This window comes from Patagioenas fasciata, chromosome 19 (genome assembly GCF_037038585.1).
Source record: "Patagioenas fasciata isolate bPatFas1 chromosome 19, bPatFas1.hap1, whole genome shotgun sequence".
NCBI classification, from domain to species: domain Eukaryota; kingdom Metazoa; phylum Chordata; class Aves; order Columbiformes; family Columbidae; genus Patagioenas; species Patagioenas fasciata.
In genome coordinates this window covers 13774845-13797569 of record NC_092538.1, presented here as the reverse complement: position 1 = coordinate 13797569, position 22725 = coordinate 13774845, and the positions used below count along the sequence as shown (strand labels likewise).

General features: G+C 53.8%; 1 protein-coding gene across 1 annotated transcript; it reads right to left on the bottom strand.

Moving 5' to 3' along the window:
• Positions 1–3830: 3830 nt before the first annotated feature.
• On the bottom strand, positions 3831–9385 carry LOC139829451 (coiled-coil domain-containing protein 81-like). The gene is made up of 7 exons (XM_071816999.1): positions 9136–9385; positions 8404–8465; positions 7748–7904; positions 6629–6885; positions 6139–6224; positions 4701–5667; positions 3831–3965 (listed from the first exon to the last, which is right to left on the bottom strand). Exons 1-6 carry the CDS (start codon positions 9197–9199, stop codon positions 5505–5507), a joined length of 789 nt encoding a protein of 262 aa, XP_071673100.1. The 5' UTR covers positions 9200–9385; the 3' UTR covers positions 3831–3965; positions 4701–5504.
• Positions 9386–22725: the final 13340 nt, after the last annotated feature.

The following is a 22725-nucleotide window of genomic DNA, read 5'->3' as shown; positions in this document are numbered from 1 at the left end:
AATGCAAGGCTAACGTGGAGGCATCACAGACGTCTGCAGAACGGGGCCTGTTTGGCACTTTGCTGAGAAGAAAAGGATTTATTCACACAAACAGTACCCGGAAGGCTATGGACCATAAACAGTGTCTACAGCTGAACTAAACAAAGGCACACGTGATATCAGTGAAAAGACCCAGTGAGAAGCCAGAAGACCCCAAAGGGAAATATTACTCTTATTGTTATCAAATAATTTTGAGATCAATGCTAAAATAATTTTGAGGTGCAGTGCTAAAATGGAGATATTGTCTTGAATAAGTAACTGTGATCCAACTGCATATTTGAACTTGGTACTTGGTTGTCATATCTGAGCTCAGTATTTTAGTTGGCATATATATATATATATGTATTTCGTACCAAAAGAATTTTGTTTGGGGAGATAATTACGAAATGGGAACCGGTTCCGCTGCTAAAATACCACCTTGCTCCCCCTTAGGATGCATCCTTACGCATTAGAGTAACTTTTGGGGAAATATTCTGATAAAAGAAACTTGAAACGATACTGTACTCGAATGTGGCTTAAATGTGGAATTCTGGGTTTTAGTGCTGTATTGCAATTAATGTTGTTCTGCAGAACTTTGGAAAAAATGGGATGAAGTATGGTACTCTAAGGTAATTTACTCTTATTGTTATCTAATAATTTTTAGACCAGGAAAGAATTTAAATTGTTAAACTCTGATTCCGATTGGGGGGAAAAAAAAATCCACAAAAACCCCCCACAAAACCAAAACCAAAACAAACCCGAAATGCTATGATGGATGGGAACTTGATATTGTATGAGGTTGTATTTAAAAGTTGCTGGAATGTGAACTGATTTGGATCTAGGAATCTCCGTGAGTCTGTGTGTATTGTCTGAAGGCCTCTAACGCTTTGGGGAAGGAAGGGGTGTTTATATTTTTTAGGATAGTGATTGCTGTTAACTTCTTGAATGTCAAACACATCTGTGTGACATTTTATTCACAGAAACAGCCCCTCCCACCCCCAAATTCACGCACAGTTTCCCTTCTCACTGAATTACCCAGACTGCAATCTGATTTGCTCAAATCTTGTTTGCCAAAGGGTGAAAGTTGTACTTTCTTGTACTTCCATATGGTGCCTCAGCTTGTCCTACGCTTTCTCCAGCCCCCGCCTTGGGCAAGCGCAGGAACACTACAGGAGAAACAGGACTATGATTTCTGCAAGTGACTTCTCGCTACATTTTATATCCATCTTGAAGACTGCAAAAGACCTGATTTACAGAGCAGCAACAACTGCAGGTTTCTGTCTCTCAGTGATCCAGACTCTCTTCCAGTGCAAAGAAAGGTGATCCTGTGTGCGGCACGTCAAGATAAAGCAAAGTGGGTGTCTGAAGTCACTGGCATCATAGGGAAGAAATCCCGTTTCTGCCTACTAGAGCAGGAGGGGAAGCAGGTAGGTAACTCAGGGGCAGGTGTTTGCATGGCACCTATCTACATAAGTCTTCATATATACATATATATATCCATATATTCCTTAGCTGCTTAGATTCACCTAAGAAGAGGCAAGCCATTCTTGTTGACCGTTGGCCAACCTCACGCGTGGTGCCATGAGAAAGGCACAGCTGTTTAGAGTGTAAATGGCAGTAGGAATTACTCCTATGGAGGCAAAGTCAGGATGCCCAAAAATCAGGGCTTTTCAGGAAAAAATATCCCACAGAGGTCTGACAAATGGGCCCGATCTCTCGTAGCGCGGTTAAGCCTGCCTGGGCTCTGCCAGCATCGCTGACACCCGCTGCGTGGAGTCCCCACAGAGCACGGGCAGGGTGAGGGTGCCCAACAGCCAGCAGTTTCGAACTTCCTTCCCTCCTGCCACACAGCCGCTCTCAGGCCCCTGTGACACGCTTTATGCCAACCCAGGGCTCCGCAGAGGAGCTTTCGGAGGTGTCCCCATCCCACCTCGGCTCCAGCCTGCCTTTCCTGCCAGGGGCTGTGGAACAAAAGGGTCGGGAGCCCCAGCAGAGCTTTGGCAGAGTCCAGCTGCCCGCCATGGCTTTCCTCTCCCCAGGCACGGCTCCTGCCTGGGGTGCCATTGTCCCTGTGGCACACGGTGGTTCCTGCACAGCTCTGGGCGCCCCGCAGTGCCCTGGCTGGGCGAGCCCCCAGATGCTTTCCCCTGCAGCTCGGCTCCCCAGGGTGCCCAGGCTCTTCCTCCTCCTCCTCTTCCTCCTCCTCCTCCTTCTCCTCCCGCTCCTGTCCGGGATGTGCAGCTGCGGCAGGCTCCGTGCCAGGGACGCGGGGTGCAGGGGCACAAAGAGCAGGGCCGCAGCCGAGCCGGTACAGCAGAGCCTTGGGGAGGGCTGCCCTTGGAGCAGGGCTGAGGCTGAGGCTCCAGCCCTCTTCCCTGCAGTGGCCTTTCCCTGCGCCACTGCCCAGCGCAGCTTCCACAGCCACCAAGGAAACACCCACAGTGTCAGACCCAGCGGTTTGCAGGTGGGGCTTTACTGAACAGAAGGGAGAGCTGGTGTCAGCAGCCTGGCTGGCCGGCACTGGCGCTCGTCACGCCGGAGGAGGCTCTTGCTGGACGTGTCTCTCGCGAGCCTCAGCGCCTGAGACGGTCTCCTGGCACTGGCCGACGTGGAGTAGATCTCGTACCGCTTCTGGGGGACGCTGTTGTCCTCAGGGACGCTGGGGGGCTCTTCTCCGGCCTCTTCCCAGCCCTCCATGTTCATCTCCAGCAGGTCACAGCTGGACTCGTCTGACTCCACGCTGCTCGAGGAGCTGTCTGAGGAGCACTCGGGGGAGCTGGATTCCTGCACAGGAGGAGACTCTCATACAACAGCCCTGCACCCGGAGGGTGCTGCTTCCCAGCACGCAGACCCCAGAACACTTCTGAATGGACCACACGGGACGGGGAGAGCCGGGAGAAGGAGCTCAGCAGGCCCTGGGGTGACCTCTGAGTGTCACCAGGGTTTCACTGCAACTCTGTGTCCCCCTTCTTGCTCAGGAAGGGCAGCATCACCCGCCCGGTTCTGCTGCAGCAAGGCTGCTATGACGGCTTGGGTACCAGGGTACTTTGCAGTCTCAGCCGCCCCACGGGAGAAAGTGCTCTTTTTCTGCAGGAATCCCAAGTACCTGGCTCCTCTGCATCTCCTTTGGCTTTTCTCCATTTCCTTCCACATTGGGCATCTCCTCTTCTGCCTCGGCCTCTGCCAGCTCTGTTTCCTTCTCTTCCTGTTCTTCCAGGTATTTCTGGATATACGGTGGAAGCTGCTCCTCCTTCTTCTCCCATTTATTCTGGGGGACAAACAAAATGCAATAGCAGGCAGCATTAGCCTTCCCTGCCACGGCTGAGCTGTTTTCCTTCCTTCCTTCCTTCCTTCCTTCCTTCCTGCCTGCCTGCCTGCCTGCCTGCCTGCCTCCCTCCCTCCCTCCCTCCCTCCCTCCCTCCTTCCTTCCCTCCCTCCCTCCCTTCTCTTCTGCCTTGCTGTCCACGCTGGTTTGCTCCCAGGTTCCCGCAGGCTCCACCGAGGAGCCCGTCTGGAATGACCAGGGAGATAAGCCACCACTGGGCTACAAACCAGCCGGCAGCTGGCGAGCCCAGACAAGCCCTGCAGTCACCTGGCCGACAGAAACGGCCTCAAGTGAGGGCTCTGGGGGTGTTTCCAGGCTACTGGAAGTGACAAGTGTATTCTCAACTGACAGTGACCCGCCTCCCTTCAAGCAAACACCAAAGCAACTGGTCAGTGGTCCCGTGAACACCCAGCGAAGAATCTTGTGAGCACTGGCACGTGTGGAGCAACGCTGCTCTACAGTCCAGTAGGATGTGCTCCGGCAGCATCCGGTGTCGGGTACCTTTTCTCTCCTCTCAATGGCTCTGGCTATGAAGTCCACTTCTCTGGGTGCAACCAGAGGCGGTAGCTTTCCTTTCTCCTCCTTTTCCTTCAAGCAGCTCCTCTGGATGACCGGTAGCTGCCTGCAAAGACACAACAGGGCGTGTTGGCAGGAGCACAGGAGGAGCTGGTTCTGCATCCTGTGCTTCCAGGTGGCGCACCTGCTTCTGCAGCAGAACGTGCTCTGCTCGCATCCTTGTGATCAAGTCCCCAGACACAGAGAAGACCCCAAGCTGTCAGCCTCGGATGGGCCCAACAGCCCCCCTGCAACTCAGGATGCCCAGGTCTCGGCCCTCTCTTGCTGGAGCAACCAGAGGAACAGGGTCCTGTGCCCGGAGATAGCGCTACGCCCTGTACGGGCAGGTTGGGCGCTGGGGACACAGTGTCAAAGGGAGGAGGACACGACCCCACGAGAAGGGCCATCCTGCCACTGGGCTCTCCGTAAGACAGGCGTCAGCGTAGAAGAGGCTCCTGGTTGCTCAGGGCAATCCTCTGCAGTAACTAACTGCAGAACTCTGTTCTCAGCAAACAGAAAGGCCAGGCTCATTTCAACCTGAAGGGAAAGCCAAAATGACCTTCTGCTCCTGGAATCAGCCTTTGCACTTGGCTACTCAAGAGTTCTGCACATCGGAAGGGAAGAAAGAAATAGTGGTGCCAGCAGAGTCTGCCAAGAAGCTACAAGACACTGCCATGAGCAAGAAACCATGAGTTAGTGAGACGTGGGAAAAGCGCACTTGGGGTGTTTCCAGGAGAAACGTCTCGCTCCCACAGAGCCCGGAGCAGGGGGTCACGCTCACCCATTTATGCGAGTGTCTCACCTGGCGCGAGGCTCACTCCCCTCAGCTTTCTGACCCTGCTCCGGCTTCACAGTCAGTGCAGGTAACCGATTTGGAGGAAGCCTGGTTCGACGGAGGAGGCGCTTCTCGGCAGCATCCTCTAGAAAGGGGAAAGGAGACGGTTCTTCAGAACAGCATCTCGGTGTTGTTCTGGGAACCGGGTGCCACTTGTGTGCCAGTTCCAAGGAGAGTGACGTGCGGGTCTGCTCAGGGCTGTGGTAACACTGGGGAAGGTGGTCCTTTTCATCCCTTTGGGGGAAAGCCATGTTTCCTGGGAGGTCTTAGGCCTTTTCTGACACTGTTTTTCTGGTCCAGCTCCTCGTGCCTACAGTGCACTATTATTCCCTGGGGTTCCCTGGGGAAAACTATCTGGATGGCTTTCTCTCATCCTTGTGCTGAAACAGGGGGTTCCCTGGCAGAGCCGGTGGTCTCCGGGAGTCATTCTGGGAAGGGGAATCATTTTGCTCAAGGGAACCCAGCTCTGGGATTTCTGCATTGGTCCTGTGTACACACATTTGCTGCTGGAGCAGGTTCACACCACAGGCATTGCCTCTGAGACATCTGAGCACATGATGGAAAGAAGCAGGCTTAGAGCTTTGCACTGTTTGCAGCCCAAGCAGGGAGTGGAGGCCACTGGAAAGGTGTCCTTCAGCAGTCCAAGAGGCCCTTTGTGGTGCAGGACTGTCCTGAGACCTTGTCCCATGATGGGGCACCGGAGCATTACCATGATGGGTCCAGAGAGTCACAGGAGGAGCCTCTCCCTCTTCCAGGCCTCCTGGGGTAACCTCAGTTCTGATCCCCTCCATGTGCCGTGGAAGGAAACCCTGCAGCCCCCTGCCAGCAACCCACTGGTCCCCGACCTTTCTTTCCACTGCCATCACCTTTTCCCTGCACACGTCCCGTCAGGTCTATCAGCGTTGGCATCTTAGGCACGGTCTCAAGTTGGCACCTGAAGAGCAAGAAGGTACCAGGCTGAAGAAAGGACACCACATTGTTTCCCAAGGCAGCCCAACCCGGAGGGCTGCAGTAGAAACTCCAGTGCCGGGAGGGCTAGGTGAGACCCCGTCAGCCTGTGCCCGCTTTTTTCCATCCTTCCCGTGAGAATGGCCGTCCTCCCACAAAACCCCCTTGCTGCTTCTGGGGAAATGATCCTGCTCACAGTGCACATGGAGAGCAGAATATTATCTAGTGCTCTGATTTTCTAACACCCTTTTGAATTCTGATCTTGCCCTCCAAGTTCCTGTAGAGCCTTGCAGATTAACGTTTCCGGACCTAAGAGCAGTCTCTCCCACAGAGGAAAGAAAAGGAGCAGGAGAAACGTAGTGGGAAATGTTGCCTAAATGCGTCTCTAGCTCCACAGTAGGACAGATGCATAAGCCGTGCCACTGTCCCACGTTCCTCCAAGTGAAGTCAAACATACCATGGCAGGACGATAACACGTCCAGAGGAGGTCTGGGAAGCAGCGGTGTCATGGCGTGAGATGACTGAGTCCCTCATCTCCGGCATCTGCAACGAGGACAGAGACGGATGACGGGAGGAGCGGACACTGGGAAGGGCCGGCTGCTCGCTCCGCCTCAGCCCAGCGCCAGCAAAGAGCCAGAGCCGCCCAAGGGCTCTGGGCTCAGCAAGCCTTGCTCTGCCTGTGCCTCTGCTCCCGGCCCCCAGAGTGGGGCACGCAGCGCTCCCCGCCATCAACGCCGGCCTTTTCTCGCAAAGTGCAGCTCCTCTGGGGGTGGCTCTTGCAAAGCCAGGCCATTGCACGCCAGGGAGGTGCTCTGCAGAGAGCCTGCTGTGCTCTAGAGCTCCAGGAGCCCAGGTGACTGAACAAGGCATGGTCGGCCAGGGGAAAGCAGCCCCCAGAAAGCATTTCAGAAGCAGCAGGAGTGGGGCTGGGAAAGTGAAAATCCTACCTCGAGAAGAGCTTGCAGCATCTTGCCAGCGCCATTCAGCCTTTCCAAAAAGTGTAAGTAAAATCTCTTTTTTATCTCTTTTCCCTCGGCAATCAGCATGCCCACGTCCCTCCAGATGATGGCAACGTTCTTCCTGTTCTCTAGGTAGGCATGGAAAAGGTGCGTGGTCCTTTCCATGTAGAGCTGCACGGTGCCCTCAGAGACAGCGTTCTCTGAGGCTATCTCAGCATACGGCAGTTGTTCGAAATCTTGATGGCCTGAAAGACAAGAGAAGAGGAACACATGAGCTTGCAGACCTGCTGGGCAGGCTACAATCAAAGGTCTGCAGCCTCCAGGCCCTCAGGCAACACTTTGGTACTGGGCTGCCTGGCTGGGCCAGCGCCTCTGAGGAGACGCTCGGCTTGTCCCTTCCTCTTAAAGTGGACAGTGAGGTGCGGAGCAGACAGCTGTGGCTTCTCTGATACAGAAAGGGAAACAAAGAGTCTTAGGCACTTGGTGGGAAGAAGAGTGACTGCGGGACAAAGTGGGGAGATAGGCACCAGGTCCCAGGGCAAGCTGGAGGGTGCCAGCCCACACTCGGTGCTGTCTTTGTCTTTAGAGAGAAACGCACCCCAAACACAGCCCCAAGCTCTGGGTGCTCCCCAGGGTCCCACAACAGCTGACCCAAAGGCAGTAGTGACTAGAAGGCGCAGGTGTCGCCGTCACTGGCTTTTGGAAGGAACCGTCTTACCCCCCTGGGTTTCCCCTGCTTTTCCCCTGTGCAAGGAGGCTGAGGGAGCTGGGAAGAGCCCTGGCATTTGCCTGGAGGAGGTCTGGTGCAGCGGAAAGGGGGAGCAAGAGTTGAAGCATCACAGAACCAGAAGACACCACACCAAGGAAGCTGTGAGGGAACCTGTTGTTGAAGCAGGACAAAGAGAGTGCGCTCTTAGCTGTATTGTCCTCTGGTGATTCTTTAAAACAAACAGCTAGGCAGGGTCCTTTCACAGCCGGCTGGTTTTGTCGAGTGAAGCTCTTGGCAGGACCGCGGTGGGTGGCTGGTACTCCCCTCAGTCACCTCTGGGGAGCAGAGCACCCCTCCCCACCCTGCTCAAGGGCCAGCGCCGCTTTCACGCTGCTTACCAGGGAAGTCTTTGCAACCATAGCGGAGCTCATAGTCCTGCACAACAGCCTTGTCAGGTCGAAACACGGGTCTCTCCACGATCACCAGATCCTGCTCGCTGAGGGCTACTCGCTTTCTGACAACCGCAAAAGTCCCGATTCCGGGAATGCGGACAGCCTGGAACAGAGGAGATGGCGGATGGGAAGAAGTCTTGGAGGGGCAGACGGGTGACTTGTCAGAGGAGGCTGATGGCGTTTAGTGCCCTGCCCTGGCCTGAGGCACAAAGGAGCAAGATGGGCTCCTTGGGAGAACACAAACAGGGGCTGCGCTTTTCCCTCTCACCCCCCTTCAGCTACGAAGAACCAAATAGGTGAGGGAAAGCTGACAAACACCCTCTGGCTCAATCAGATAGAAGGCAGGGGGTTCCCACACTTGGAATAAATCCAGATGTGTCCCAGGCTTCCAGGTTTTCACATGCAACTCTGACGGGGGGACCTTCTTGTACATCTGAATGGACAGAGAAGGTGTCCATGTCACTGTGTGCATTGCAGTGTCGTGCTGGGGCGTTGCTCCTGCTTTCAACGCAGGGGAAGAACAGCTGCACCCCATGGCAAAGGGCTGTCAGGACTTGATCAGCGTTCATCAGGGTGTGAGGGGAGAAGGAGGTAAGGCCCACCTGGTGGAGAGCCAGCTGCAGGCTGAGGTGATACGATGTGCTGGCCCAAATCTTAGCGAACTCTGGAAAAACAAGGGAAAGACCTGTCATGCTCTGAGGCAGCAAGCTCAAGACCATTCGGCCCACTCCTGTCCAAGGAGCGATGCATCTTTCACTCAGGCATTTCAGGTGGTCTCTCTCCAGCCCGGCAAGAACCAAAGGACACCTCATGCTGCCTCCAAGGGGCTCCTTTCCTTGCAGGTGCAGCTCTCCAGGGTGTGACCCACTCCCACGGGAAGCCGGCAGTGCTTTGCCATGCCCGCGGGGGCACGGGGCTGTGCTCCACGCGGCTCTCGGAGGCTCAGGGCAGGCCCTGGTGTCTCCCCAGCAGGGGCCAGTTTTGCCGGGTCACATCTCTGAACACACAGAGCCCACGTGGCCCACGAGCACCTTCAGCTCTTCCATTCAGACATGAGCTCAGCGTGGGTAATGCCCAGCGCCAGGCAAGGGCAGCCCTTTGGGGTCAGGGGTTTCTGCCTGGGCTGCCCCAGGAAGGCAGGGGCCACGTCAGGAAGGGAACCAGGAGCCCTGGCTGCCACATCAGCCCCTCAGCCCTTTGGGATGGTCAAGCAGGTCCCTCCTTGCAGTCACCACTCCTGAGCAACCACCCCCCACAGTCCTCGGGTTTCCATCCTGATTTCAGAGATGTCCTTGACCCAGACACACATGTGAAATTGGGCCTGAAGGCCTTACCATAACGCTCGAGCTTCTCAATAGTTGGGCTCAGGTGAGGCTGCAAGAAGAGCTGTCTTGCCATCTTAGTTCCACTGCTGCTTCAAGTCAACAACAGCAGCAAGTGGCTGGACAATGGCTTTACTGCTTCTCCTTGTCCTCCTCCTTGTCCTCCTCCTTCTTCTCCTTCTTCTCCTCCTTCTCCTCCTTCTTTTTCTCTTCTCCTCCTCCTCCTCCTTCTTTTTCTCTTCTCCTCCTCCTCCTCCTTCTCCTTCTCCTCCTCCTCCTCCTTCTCCTTCTCCTCCTCCTCCTCCTCCTCCTTCTCCACCTTTCACACTCCTTGGTGCTGTCGTGCTCCCTCTCTCCACCTTCTCCTCCTCACTGCAGAGCAGCTACTCCAGAGCAGAGCGGTGGCGAGAGCAGCTCTCAGCACTTGGAGTCGACTCGGCCTCACCGGGGTGAGTGGGGCAGATGCTGGTCACGACAGGGAAAGGGGGACTGTCACCACTGTGACGTCTGGCTGTCCCACTGTGACCTCGGACCGTGTCACAGAGGGGCTGCACACACCTGCCCCCCAGGCCCTGCCAGGGGCTCTGCAGTGGGCAGGGGTTTCTGGGAGCTGCCCCCACCCCACTGTCTCCTGAGTGGGAGGGGTTTCCCCAGGCCGCCCCTGCCATGTCCCCACATGGGGACACAGGGCTGCAAGCGCCGATGGGCTTCCTTCTACCCTTCCCCGCTTCTTCCTGCCTCTCTCACCCAACGTGTCTGCAGCGGGGAGCGCGGCTGCCCTGCCACAGTAGGGGCGTGCAGAGAAGACGTGAAGCTTCTAGACCGCCCACAGTCAGATCTGACACGGATATAAACGGGGTCCCGTTGAATGGCCGTTTGTGGTCTTCTCGGAGCTGCGGGTCTGTCTGCCTGAAGCCTCCCCTTAGGCAGGATCGCCACCTAAAGTAGCCTCCCGGGATTGGGTCAGCCTCGTCGCCTCGCTGGGGTGAGCGATAACTTACTAGGTAGAACTGAGCTATTTCCTCACCAGATCAGCGAGTGTATTAAACAATTCCTCGCCGCTTGGGCAGGTGTTTTCCTCATTATAAACCCGTGGATTTTCTTGAATAATTCCTTGCCAGATTCAGGCAAGCGTATATCCGTAATATAATTTCTCACTAAACACGTGGGTGTATTTTTCCTGGGGTTAGAGACTGTAATAGACTTAACGATATATTTGTTAATCAAACTGGTCTAAATGGATATGTTATCAGTGGCTGTGAAACCTGAGCATATAATATTAGTACATGCTGCCATTAAACAATGCAACCTGTATGTAGTCTTTGTAGAAAAAAACTGTTCCACAGATATGTGTAAAAGCCTAATTTAGCGTACCCTGCAGAACATTCGGGAAGAGGCTGACAGAGAGAAGGGCTCAGGGTCATTAGGAGACGGGAGTGCCGAGGCGCCAGTGAGCCGCTGGGTGCCCGCGGCCAGTGTGGGGGATGTTTGGAGGCTTCAGGGGCACCCCACAACCGGTGTGGGGGTGCAGAGAAGCTTCTAGAATGCCTAGAGTCAGGTCTGATCAGCCTATAAAAAACGGGACTCTCGTCGAGACTCCGCCCATTGTCGCGGGTCTCTCGGAGCACGAGCGAGATGCTGCCGCCGAGAGCCCTCCTCCCCGGGATGGAGACTCCGCTTGCCTTGCCGCCACGGGTGTGAGTAAAACGGCTCGCAGGATTGCGAGTATATTTATACTTTCCGTGCACATTTGCACCTGTAACTTCCCGTGCTTAATATAAGCATGTATAAAATTATTTGCTCGCATAAGCGCGAGTGTATTTATACTTTCCGTGCACATATGCACGAGTAACCTTCTGTGCACATTGGCACACGTATAAAATTATTTCCTCGCATAATCGCGAGTGTATTTTCCTCCCGTGCTTCCATATAAGCACGTGTAGTATTCCGTGCACATTTGCACGTGTAAGTAAATTAACCCTCGCAGGATTGCGAGTGTATTATAAATTTACCCTCGCGGAATCGCGAGCGTACACTTTCCGTACTCACTACGAGTACCTATATCCCTTTAAGAATAATCCCGCACCGTGTTCAGGCAAGCGTGTACTCCTCTGGGCCTCAGGGGCGGTTCCGGCATTGTTTTGGGTGAAGCCACGTGCATGCACACTGTGGACCTCCTGTTGTACTAGTTGCTGCCCCTTCATAATTTTCCTCAACTGATACCCGAACCTATATTTAAGTCACTTTTGGAGTTCTAAAACCCTGTTTCTCACCGGTTTAATAAAAGTTGTTTTGGACCCTCTTGTCCCTTAAACTAATCTCGGGGTGCATTCCGTGACACGCTGGCTTTCTTCTTGCTTTGGATCAGCAGCTGCCCCTCCCTCTTGATGTCTTCCCGGGTGGGGACGTGCTCGTCATCTTCGTCATCAGATTTAGAGGATTCTGGAGGAGGGAACAGAGAGAAACGGGCTGGGGAGGGTCTGCAGGGCCACTTCTGCTGTGCCCATGTCACCAGGGAGAGCCAGCACGTTTTGGAGGGCTGGTGACATCACAGGGAGCTTTCCTGCCAAGCCCTGGCTCTTCCTGCCCAGCATCCCAGGCTGACCTGCAGGGCCTGGCAGTGCCGCTGCTGTGGCCCATCCCCAGCTGCTGGGGCTTCCCAGAAAGGTCTGGAGCCACGCGGTGCTGGATGCAGCTCCAGCTTCATTCAAAACAGGTGGCAAGCTCAGAAACTCAGTGGCTCCTCCAAGAGTATCCAATGGGAAGAGGCCACAGACAGACCCCAGCACTGGTTGTTCTTCACAACCAGGTGATTTCGAAGACAAGGCTCTCCCTCCTTGCCCCACAGCATCTTTTCTTGTTCCTTCTGTGGTTCGATGCTCACCACCCCGCCAGCTGCCTTCATGCTCCCACATCCCCACCTAAAAGCACCACCCATGCTCAAAGCCTTGGAGACAGCCCCAAGGTCTGGAGAGAACTCATGGGCTGGGCTCTGCTGGGACAGGGAGAGACAGGCGAGGATGGTCACAAATCCCAACAGGCAGGGGCAGGGACAGTCGCCGTGGGACACGTCCCCGCTAAGCTCTCCTACCGTCATCGCTGCTGTCTCTCTCCTCAAAGGAAACCACCACGTTCTGAGGATCACTCGACATTTTTTTCTCCAGAAAATCCCTGGCCTTCACAAAAATCTGTGAAAGACACTCTGGGTTAATTGCTGAAGGGGAGGTGGGTGTTACAACCCAAGGGATGCCCTTGATGTCCCCCTGGGGGACACTTGGGATGGGCCATCAGGAGGAGCCTGCTGCGGGTCCCCGAAGACCCCAGCAGGGATGGACATCCCACGTATCTCGTTGCTCTTATCCAGGATCTTGCACTCAGGGGGCAGGTGGGCCGCCCGCTGTGCCAGGTACTGCAGCTTCTGGCCCAGGTACTGGAGCTTCTCCTCCACCCCCCGGGACAGGAGAGAGTCATCCTGGAGACGGAGAGAACCACCTTGGTGGGCAAAATGAGCCACTTGGGGTGAATACCTGGCCAGGCACGGTGATGCCATGCAGATGGAAGAGGAGGCGGTCGATTCTGTTTTCAAATTCAAGGAGAAGCTCCTCGTTCTTCAGCAGCTGGGCTCGCGACCGGTCTCGCCGGGCCTCTTCGGACTGCCGTTTTGCCCTCAGCTCCTCCTCCAGCATCCTGCAGCCAAGCACAGTCACATCCATACAACTGCACAGGGGTGCAGAGACACCACAAATCCGTTGCAAAAGCTGCCCAAGTTGCAACCCACCACACCCCCTGCCATGAGTAGGGACATCGTCACCAGCTGAGGTTGCTCAGAGCCCCGTCCAGCCTGGCCTGGGATGTCTCCAGGGACGGGGCATCCACCACCTCTCTGGCCAACCTGGGCCAGGCTCTCACCACCCTAAGCGTAACAAGCGATAAGACAAACAGAAATGGCCTCAAGTTGCGCCGGGGGAAGTTGAGGTTGGATCTGGGGAACAATTTCTTCCCCAAACGGCTGTCAGGCATTGGAACAGGCTGCCCAGGGCAGTGGTGGGGTCACCATCCCTGGAGGGTTGGACAGACGGAGATGAGGTTCTCAGGGACGTGGGTTAGTGCCAGGGCTGGGTTAACGGTTGGACTCAATGATCTTGAGGGTCTTTCCCAACCAAAATGAGTCTGTGATTCTATGACATGGCTGTCCCAAGGGACACACAGGGATGGTGACTCCACCACTGCCATGGGCAGCCTGTTCCAATGCCCGACAGCCCTTTTCAGGAAGAAATTGTCCCCTATATCCCACCTAAAACCTCCCCTGGTGCCAGTTGTTTCAGGGTCTTGGTCTGGTCTTTGCACTCTGGCCAACAGAGAAGCCACAAAACGTGTTGAAGACTTCTCTCTGACAAAGCTGGACTCCATTTTTCCATCTCAGTTTTTGGAGAATCCGGTCTGTGGCCTGTTTGCCAGACGCAAGGGAACACTGAGATGCTTTAGCTGCCTTGAAAGGAGGGGAAGAGCAACGACATGCAGCAACACAGGAATTTCAGGTCTCCTGAAACTGTTAAGTTGTGAGCAGAAGATAAAGGCCAACTGCTTTATCATGAGCATTCCCTGAATGTGTTCAGACACCGCATCCCAACTCCTCACCATGTCTGTGAGGCGAGGAGAAGACGTCACCCCACCAGCGAGCTCCTGCCCGGGAGACAACACTGGGTGCAATCGGACTGACTGCCGCTGTCTTAGCCTGGCCCGGGAGAGGCGCCCGTGGAAATGGATGTGACAAGTGGCAAAAAGGTACAGGAGCGAGTGGGAAGACACCAGAGGCAATGCCTGGGTTTCTAGAGTAAGAAAACACCAAAATACAACCAACCAGGAAGGCAGTGGCAGGGTCAGGAGCATCCCTCTGCCAAAGTGACCCCTGGGCCACACAGGACAGCCCTGCCTGGGACAGCCTGCCTGCACTGGGCAGGGGAGCTGCATGGGGCACAGTAGGGCACTGTCCCCACCCCATGGGGGCCATGGGGCAGTAGAGCCCATGTCGGGGCGTCCCCAAGATGGAGGTCATAAAATCATTGAATTATTTTGGCTGGAAGAGACCCTCAAGATCATGGAATCCAACCATAACCCACCCCTAGCACTAACCCATGTCCCTGAGAACCTCATCTCTGCATCTGTCCAACCCCTCCAATGATGGTGACGCCACCAGTGCGCAGGGGAGCACACACATTCCCAAACACTGGAAAAAGAAAGGTTGCACGGTGCCCTCCAATATAGGAAAATTAATAATGTAAGGAATAAATTAAGAAATGCAGGGGAGGGAAAGGGCTGATGCCATTGGGGTTTCATTAGGTGGCAGGTGGGGGGGGGTGACACAGCCCAGGGAAGGAAAGGAGAGATTTCCTCTTCTGCCCTGAGAGACCCTTATTCCTTCCACAACAACCACTGCCAAAGGCTTGACAGGAGCTCCAGCGCAGTTGTCTGCAGCCGCTGCCGGTGAGAAACCTAAAATAGGACATGGGAGAATTTGCACGGGAGCGTTCACCACGCGGAAATATCTCTGCCCTGGGAGGGCTGAGGTTGAGTGCGTTGGAGGTTTGTTTTTGTTTTCAAGGATGTGATCAAAATCACATGAAATGACACACAACGAAGGATAGGCACAGGCTGGGACTGACACCGGAGCCTCAGCACCGGGTTTTATCACTCATGGAGAAAGGGAACCAGGCTAAATCAGCCAGCTGGAGGCCAAAACAAGCAGCTCCTTTGGCTGTTCTGGGACGGGAGATGCAGGCAGGGCCACCAGTGTGGGGTCTGTCCTGGAGCTGCAAGGGTGGGATGTGGGAGGAGGCAGCCAGAGCTGCTTCCACACAAGGAGGCACAAACATCTGCCATTTCCATGTTGGTTTTAGGAGGGTTAATATAAGTGTGGGTCAAAACTCACCATCACATCGCCTGGGTTGGCATTGCCAGCCACAGGTTGGGTTTTAGCATCGTTCTAAAATGCTGGAGGGCCTGAGGCAGCACTGGTGACAGAGGGACAGACCCCCTGGGGTCCATGTCTGTCTTGCGCTGGGGACCCCAGAGCTGGACTCAGTTCTCTGGGGGGCCCCAGGAGAGCAGAGCAGAGGGGGAAGCATCCCCTCCCTCCACCTGCTGGTGATGTGGCCCAGGACACACTTGGCTTTCTGGGCTGCAAGAGCACACTGCCAGCTTATGGCCCTTTTGTTACCCACCAGCCCTTCTCCACAGGGTTGCTGCCCATCCGTCTGACCCTCCCTCCCTCCCCCAGTCTGTGCTGGTACTGGGTATTGCCCTGACCCAGGTGCAGGACCTCGCACTTGGCCTGGATGAATTTCACAAGATTCACATGGACCCCCCAGCCTGTCCAGGTCCCTCTGGATGTCACCCCTTCCCTCCAGTGCATCGACTGCACCACTCAGCTTGGTGGAAAACCAAAAGTGAAGTGTCTTGGGTGATGCAGACATCAGAGAAAGGCATCTGGCTTTAGCTCTCTGCCAAGCACAGCTGGGGAAACCCTTTGAAATGCTTCAGCCACTTTAGCAGAGAAAAATAACACTCCCACACAGTTGCCAGGCTTTATCGCTTACAATTTCTAACTGTTGGTGGAAATCTTCATTCTCAATCACTTTAATCAGCACCTTGAGCTTCTCTTTCAGTTTCTTCCCCTCCCTTGCTGGAAGAATAAATCGCAGCCTCATGTGAGCACGTTTGATTTGCATGGTCTCCTTTAACTGTCTGATCACTTCCAGTGCCTACAAAGGTGTTAAAAACAAAGAGCATTTACACACCTGCTTGAAAACCATCACACAGACCAAAACCTCAAATCCTTCGCATCAGCTTCTGACACTTTTGTCAGCGCTGCAGGGAGTTTGCTCGAACGCTGCTTTGGTAGATTAACAAGGAAAGGCAGAGTTCTTGTTATTCGTGATCCCTCCAACGCTTAAAAAACCCGTCTGAAATCTTAAATAGCACTTATACTGCAAACCAACATGTGGCTCAGATGCAAGGCCCAATCTATTACCTCAATCAAACTAAAGGACAAAACTTTTCTTTCTGTTCCAGGCGTATCACTGTTGCTGCTTTAATTAGTTTCTTTCTTTCTTTCTCCCTTCCCTGAATTGTTAGAAAACAAACTGCACGAGTTTCAGCAGCTGTTTGCATCCAGCATTCAACCACCGGCTGGATGAAGAATCACTCTGCAGAATTCAGCCCCCAGGGCTTTGCTGATCCCTCTGTGGCTGCAAACAGAGAAATTACACTTGAAGCCACCACCTCTGACCTGAAACCGATTTTGCAAGAAAACAGACCTGCTGCTTCGTGCTCTTGTTTGGTTTGACGGAGTAGTGAATGTCCTTCACGGCTCTTTCTATGACGATCACTGTGTACGGCCTCTTTGTTTTGGGATTCACGCATTTGTCAGCGACAATGGTCGCGATGTCTCTAAACATCTACTCCAGCTGCGTGTGCCGTTCTTTGTCCGATACCTGCAGCTCTCCTTCTGTTAAAATCTGGACAGTAAATAACTAAAAAAACCCAGTTAATAAATGTCATGGGTTTGACTACAGAGTGAAAAATCTAGTAACTCTGTTAAATTTAACAATTGCTTGAATGGTTTGGTCAGATGTGAAGTGGATAAAAAAATAACAGTATTAATAATGTACGTCATTATGACAGACAGCACGGAGAGATTTCAAAGAAAAAACTCACCACAGAAAAACTACAAAAAAAGATGCACAGATTTCCTTGAATTCACAACAAGCCCACAGTTCATATCCTACCAAGAAGGACTAAGAAATTAGATCTGTTCTTAACATTTCATTGGACTTCCCCAAGTGAGCAACTGTCCCCTTTGCATCCCCTGCATCCTTAAAAATATACCTTAGGTGAGAAACTCTTCAGCACTGGTAATTCTTTTTTTTTCTGTGTCCACAGACATCAGTGTATAAAAGCTGTATATTCTACAGAGTATTCAGAACTCTTTTCAGCTAAATACATATAAAATATTCAAGACTTGGAGCACAAGTGTGATGGGAGCAGCTGAGGGACCTGGGGGGGTTCAGCTGGAGAACAGGAGCTGAGGGGAGACCTTCTGATCTCTGAACTGCCTGAAAGGAGCTTGGAGCCAGGGGGGGTCGGGCTCTGCTCCCCAGGAACAAGCGCCAGGAGCAGAGGAAACGGCCTCAAGTTGCCCCAGGGGAGGCTGAGGTTGGATCTTGGAACAATTTCTTCCCCAAAGGGCTGTGGGGCATTGGAACAGGCTGCCCAGGGCAGTGCTGGAGTCACCAGCCCTGGAGGGGAAAGTCTTCTCCAAGCTTTTATAAAGCTGCTAACCGCGAAGTGGTTGAAACCTACCATCTTACAGATTTCTGTTTGGTCATCCGTCACAAATGCTTTAACAAGATCATCTTTCTTTGCCACCTGGCCTTTGAAAATGTTGACAAACACTCTGTGTGTCTGCAGGACCTCATCAAAATCTTTCTCCCTAGAGATTAGGGCACGGTTAGAAAATTTGTGAAGTCAACAATATAAAAAAGAACATGAGTTTTTAGCAAGGAGGAACAACCTGTGCTGCCAACGAGCCTGGAAACTTCTACTCCTGAGATGTAACTCCCCAGGAAAGCGCAGGGCACTGCCCTGTGCCCAAGGGCGCTCCGCGTACCCGGATTCACACAGATCCCACCACCTTCCTGGGCTGGAGAGCCGCGTACCACAAAAGCTCCCCGGCTCCACAGCCAGGCCCCACCTGGGCCTCTCCCCTGCCACAGCTGGGTGCCCACACGGGGCTGCCCCACAAAACTGGGTCATAGAATCACAGAATGTGCTGACTTGGAAGGCACCTACACGGATCACAGAATAGTTTGGCTTGAAAGGGGCCTTCCCAGCTCCCCCAATGCCACCAGGATCACGGAGTCCAACTCCCGTCCCTGCACAGGAAACCCCACAGGTCACCTCGTGTGCCTGAGGACATTGTCCAGTCTCTCCTTGAACACTGCCAGGCTTGGGGCCGTGACACATCCCTGGGAGCCTGTTCAGTGTCCAGCACGTCTGGGTGAAGAACCTTTTCCTCATGTCCCACTGACCCTCCCTGGCACATCTTCTGCCATTCCCCGGGCTCTGTCACTGTCACAGAGAAGAGCTCAGCCCTGCCCCTCCTGCTCCTGCTGAGGAACCTGCAGCCCATGAGCTCTGCCCTCAGTCTGCTCTGCTCCAGCTGAACAAACCCAGGGACTTCAGCCGCTGCTCATCCGGCTTCCCCTCCAAACCTTCACCAGCTTCGCAGCCTCCTCTGGACACGCTGCAGTAGCTTTGTCTCCTTTGTCCCCAGCCTTGCACACAGTGGATGCTCCAGGTGAGGCCGCCCCAGCGCAGAGTAGAGCGGGACAATCACCCCCTGCCCGCCTGGCCGTGCTGTGCTGGGTGCACCAGGACACGGGGCCCTCTTGGCTCCAGGGACACCGGTGGCTCACGTTCAACTTGCCGTCCACCAGAACCCCCGATCCCTCTCCATGGAGCTGCTCTCCAGCACCTTGTCCCCCAGTCTGTCTGTACAGCCGGGGTTGGCTCAGGTGCAGGATCCGGCACTTGCTCTTGTTGAACTTCATGTGCTTGGTGATTGCCCAGCTCTGCAATTTGTCCCGGTCCCTCTGCAGGGCCCCTCTGCTCTTCAGAGTGTCCAAGGGAGGTCCACACAAGCCCCCCCCAGCCGGGCCCCACACGGGCCTGCGCCCCACACGGGCCTGCGCCCCACACGGGCCTGCGCCCCACACGGGCCTGCGCCCCACACGGGCCTGCGCCCCACACGGGCCTGCGCCCCACACGGGCCGGCCGGCCGGCCTCCCTCCCGCCCTCGGGCAGGCCCCGGGCCGGCACTCACGCTCCGCTGCGCCATCCCATGGCCTTGTTGCGGTAACAGGCGATCCCGAAGCGCTTCCCGGCGCTTTCCCCCTGGTTGGTGGGGGTGAAGACGGACACGGCGGCGGCCGCCGCTGCGCCACGGCCGAGGGGCCGCCTCACGCTGCCTTCCCATTGGTGGCCGCCGCCCCCAGGAGCGCCAGCAAGAACCGTCCGGCGGGAAACGGTGGCCGGAAGGGGCGGGGGTCTGGGGAGCTTGCGGTGTATGGGGGGAGGAATAACCGTGAGGGGCGTGAACCTGTGAGGACTCTAAGGGGTGACCGTAGGGTTTGGGCTAAATAACTCTGAGGGCCAGTGGTAATAACGGGGCGGGGGAAGGGGTGTGTGTGAGGGGCGGAGTAATGACCATGAGAGGAGGGTGGGTGTGGGGGGTTGATAGCGGCGGGGTGAGTGATAACCCCGGAGGGGTGTGTGTGGGGTAATAACTGTGTGTGAAGGTAATAACTGGGCTGGGGGGGCGGGGGGTGTGAGGGAGGGAAGAGTAATAACCCTTGGGGGCAATAATTGTGGGGAGGGGAGAAGTGTGTGGGGGTAATAACTGGGGGGGCTGTGAGGGGTGGGTGTGGGTAATAACTATGGAGGGGGCAATAACTGTGTGTGTGAATAATAGCCATGGGGGGGTGGGTGATAGCTGTAGGGTGGGGGGTGATAACTGGGGGTGTAATGATGTTGAGGTGGGGAGAGTGTGTGTGTGTGGGGGTAATAACTGGGAGTGTGTGTGTGTGAGGGGGGAAGGGTAATAACCACGGGGCGGGAAAATGTGTGTGTGTGTGTGGGGGGGGTGATATCTGGGGGTATGTGAAGGGGTAATAACTGGGGGGGGTGGTTCTGAGGCAGTTACTGGGGTGTGGGATGTGGGGGTCAGTGTGAGGGGTTTGTATGGGGGGTTAGAGGGGTGGGTGAACACGGGAGGGATGGGCTGGGGGTGCAGGATGGCGCGTGCTGGGGTGGGCACAGGGTGTGGGGTACTTGGGCTGCTGCAGGTTTCTGGAGCCCCCTGGAGGGGTAAAACCCACCCCTGTGGGCTGCCCACATAAACCGGTCGTGCTGGAGGCACAGGATGAGCTGCTGAACGGGCCTGGGAGCCCCTCGGCTCTTTTCTTTTTTGGGGTTCAGTATTAATTGTGGAGGGGTGAGGGGGAAAGAAGCTTTTTTAGCATTAGTAACAGCCCAGGGGAAAAATAAGTTAGCAAAGCTTCCAGCCTCTTGGAAATGCTCGGTTTCTGAGCTCGTCTCACGTCTGCAGAAACAAGATCCAAGAGGACTGTGGATAACAGCAGGAGGCTGTCATCTGCGTTCCTCAGTCCATCAGTGTTGCAAACAAACCTTATTTAAACTCTTAAATGCTTTTTTTTTTTCTGAGCTAGGTAGTGTCGGTGACTGCACAGGTGCACTCCTGGCTGCAGGGTTATGTACCCTGAATTTTTAAGTTGGTTCAGAACAGTGTGGGTTGTTCTGAACCAACCGTCACCCACATGATAGAATTCTGAAAAAGTACTTTGAAGGTTTCCAGGTTTTAGTCTGGCCTTGAAAGTCTGGGTCGAAGCTGTTGTTGTAACCAGTGTGGTGTCTCATGTACACAAGCAAGGGCTGTGTTCGGCAGCAGCCTCTGTGGCAGTGATTTCTCCCCTGACATGGAGCTTTTTAGCTCCAGAGATCTGCCTGTGTCAGGTCCGCGCAAAACTAAGGCCAGCGAACGTTTTGCAAGGACTCTTTACTTTCAGGCACTTGCACAGCACAAAAGTATTTTCTGCCTTTCCTTAGAACAGAACCTGTATGATTATTTTTCTTGTGTGCTTACACTGAATTCATCCTGTAGGAATCTGCTTTCGCTAAATCTGTTATTTATTCCAGATCTAGATGTCTCAATGGATACGTGGAACTTCTTCTATACTTCCCTGGTGTCCTTATGGCTGCACAGACTTTACGTTGATTCTGTTGTTGCTGTTGGTGAGGCGTGGAATGACCTTACAACCCTTGAGGTTATAAGGAAGGTATGTATTTAGGTACGATGCCGGACACACGGGGAATCATTTCACCTAATACGTGTGTAAAATTACAGTAGCTGTGAGCTTGGTTAAATGCAGTAAAGCGTTACATATTCACGGAAGTTTTAGGAACACCTGTACATATTCATAACCTGTCCCCGAGAAGGCGGTTCTTATTGCAATGAGTTCAGGAGACCATTTCCAGAGTCTCCGGCTCCTCCTGGTTGCAGCTGCGCAGTGATCGTGACCCCGGGTCCTCTTCTCTGTACCCGATCACCTTTGGTCCAGTGTGATGAGTTGGTTGGGTCTCAGACTGCTGAGTTGGTTAAAACTGTGTCCAAGTTTCTGTAATCTAGTTCACCCAAGGATGCACCCGAGGATTGTGATCTTTGCAAGGCGTCAGTGAAGTCCTGTTTTTCGTACAATAAGTTACACAGAGTTAAGCAAGGCTAGGCAATAGTGATGTGGGTTAAAGGGTTAGCTCTCTAAGTGTCTTTAGTGATGTGGGGTAGGGTTAGTTCCTTAAGTGTCAAGTGTTAATTAGTTAATTGTCAGTTCCCTGTATCATTCCCCCCTTTGCTAAGAGGTTAGTAAATTCTTTTACTAATGTGATGATTGTCTATGTTTTCTCTGGCCGCAGGTAAGAAGGCTACTTCTACCTGAGAAAACCCATCTCTATCCTTCAACAGATTTTTAATGTTAATGCAAAAGTCAGGCTCCTGGTGTTTGTCTTCTGCGCTGCTGAGCTCTTTGGGGGCAGCTGACAGCCATGTGGCTGGTGCTCCGGCAGGAATGGCATCTTCTGGGCTGCGACGGGAGCTTGCGTTCTTTGGCGTGGTGACCCCGCTCACTGCAGCTGTAGCATTTGTCTTCTCTTTCGGGTTTCTTCTTGCTGAGGTAGGAAGTGCCGTTTGGGTTGGTCACCCAGAAGGACCAAAGGGACCAAAAGGTTACCCAGAAGGTCCAGAAGGACCAAAACATGTCAGGGTGGACATAACCTAATTTCTTTGATAGAATTTCAGAAAGGTTTTGGTTAATTACTACAAATGTAAAGCTTTCTTCTGCGGAAGTGGGCAATGTAATATATACACTCTGATGGTTTTGATTCCAAAGCACCAATTTAAAGCGTTCCCCCATGGTTTTATTCAGATCTTGCTCATGGCAATTTTCATCCCATCCGTGTGCTAGGGTTATGACCGTAAGAAACGGCATTTTCCAGGTTGCGCCTGGGTTACCCTTCGTGGTGCTTTGCAGACTTTCTTCACTCTAGAATGATGGATTCGGGCATTCCGTTCTTTAATCTTGGTAGCAGTGAAGGATGCCAGGAGGACTTGAAATGGGCTTCCTGTTGTGATTCCAAAGTCCTTTTCTGCAAGAGACTTCACAGACACATAATCGCCCAATTGGATGTTATGTACTGGCCCATCCAGACCCCTACTCCAAGTTCCAAACACTCTTCCCAATTTTGTTAAGTTGTTTACGCAATATAACCATATAAAAAGTCATAATTTCATCCCCTTCTTGTGCAGACATCCCCTTCTGTACACTATAGGGTCTCCCATCCAGGATTTCAAAAGGATTTAACCCTTCTTTGCCCTTGGCCTTGTTCATATGCAAGAGGGACAAAGGTGAAGATTGAGACCAAGCCAAATTTGCCTCCTGCCCCAGATTTACAATTTGTTGTTCAATTAGA

Excerpts from the sequence above, each read along its gene's own strand:
- LOC139829451 (XM_071816999.1), bottom strand. The coding sequence starts at position 9,199 with ATGGCAAGACAGCTCTTCTTGCAGCCTCACCTGAGCCCAACTATTGAG. Across the intron at positions 8,466-9,135 it reads TGAGAAGCTCGAGCGTTATG|AGTTCGCTAAGATTTGGGCC; the intron begins GTAAGGCCTTCA and ends TTGTTTTTCCAG. Across the intron at positions 6,225-6,628 it reads TGCTGCAAGCTCTTCTCGAG|ATGCCGGAGATGAGGGACTC; the intron begins GTAGGATTTTCA and ends TCCTCGTTGCAG.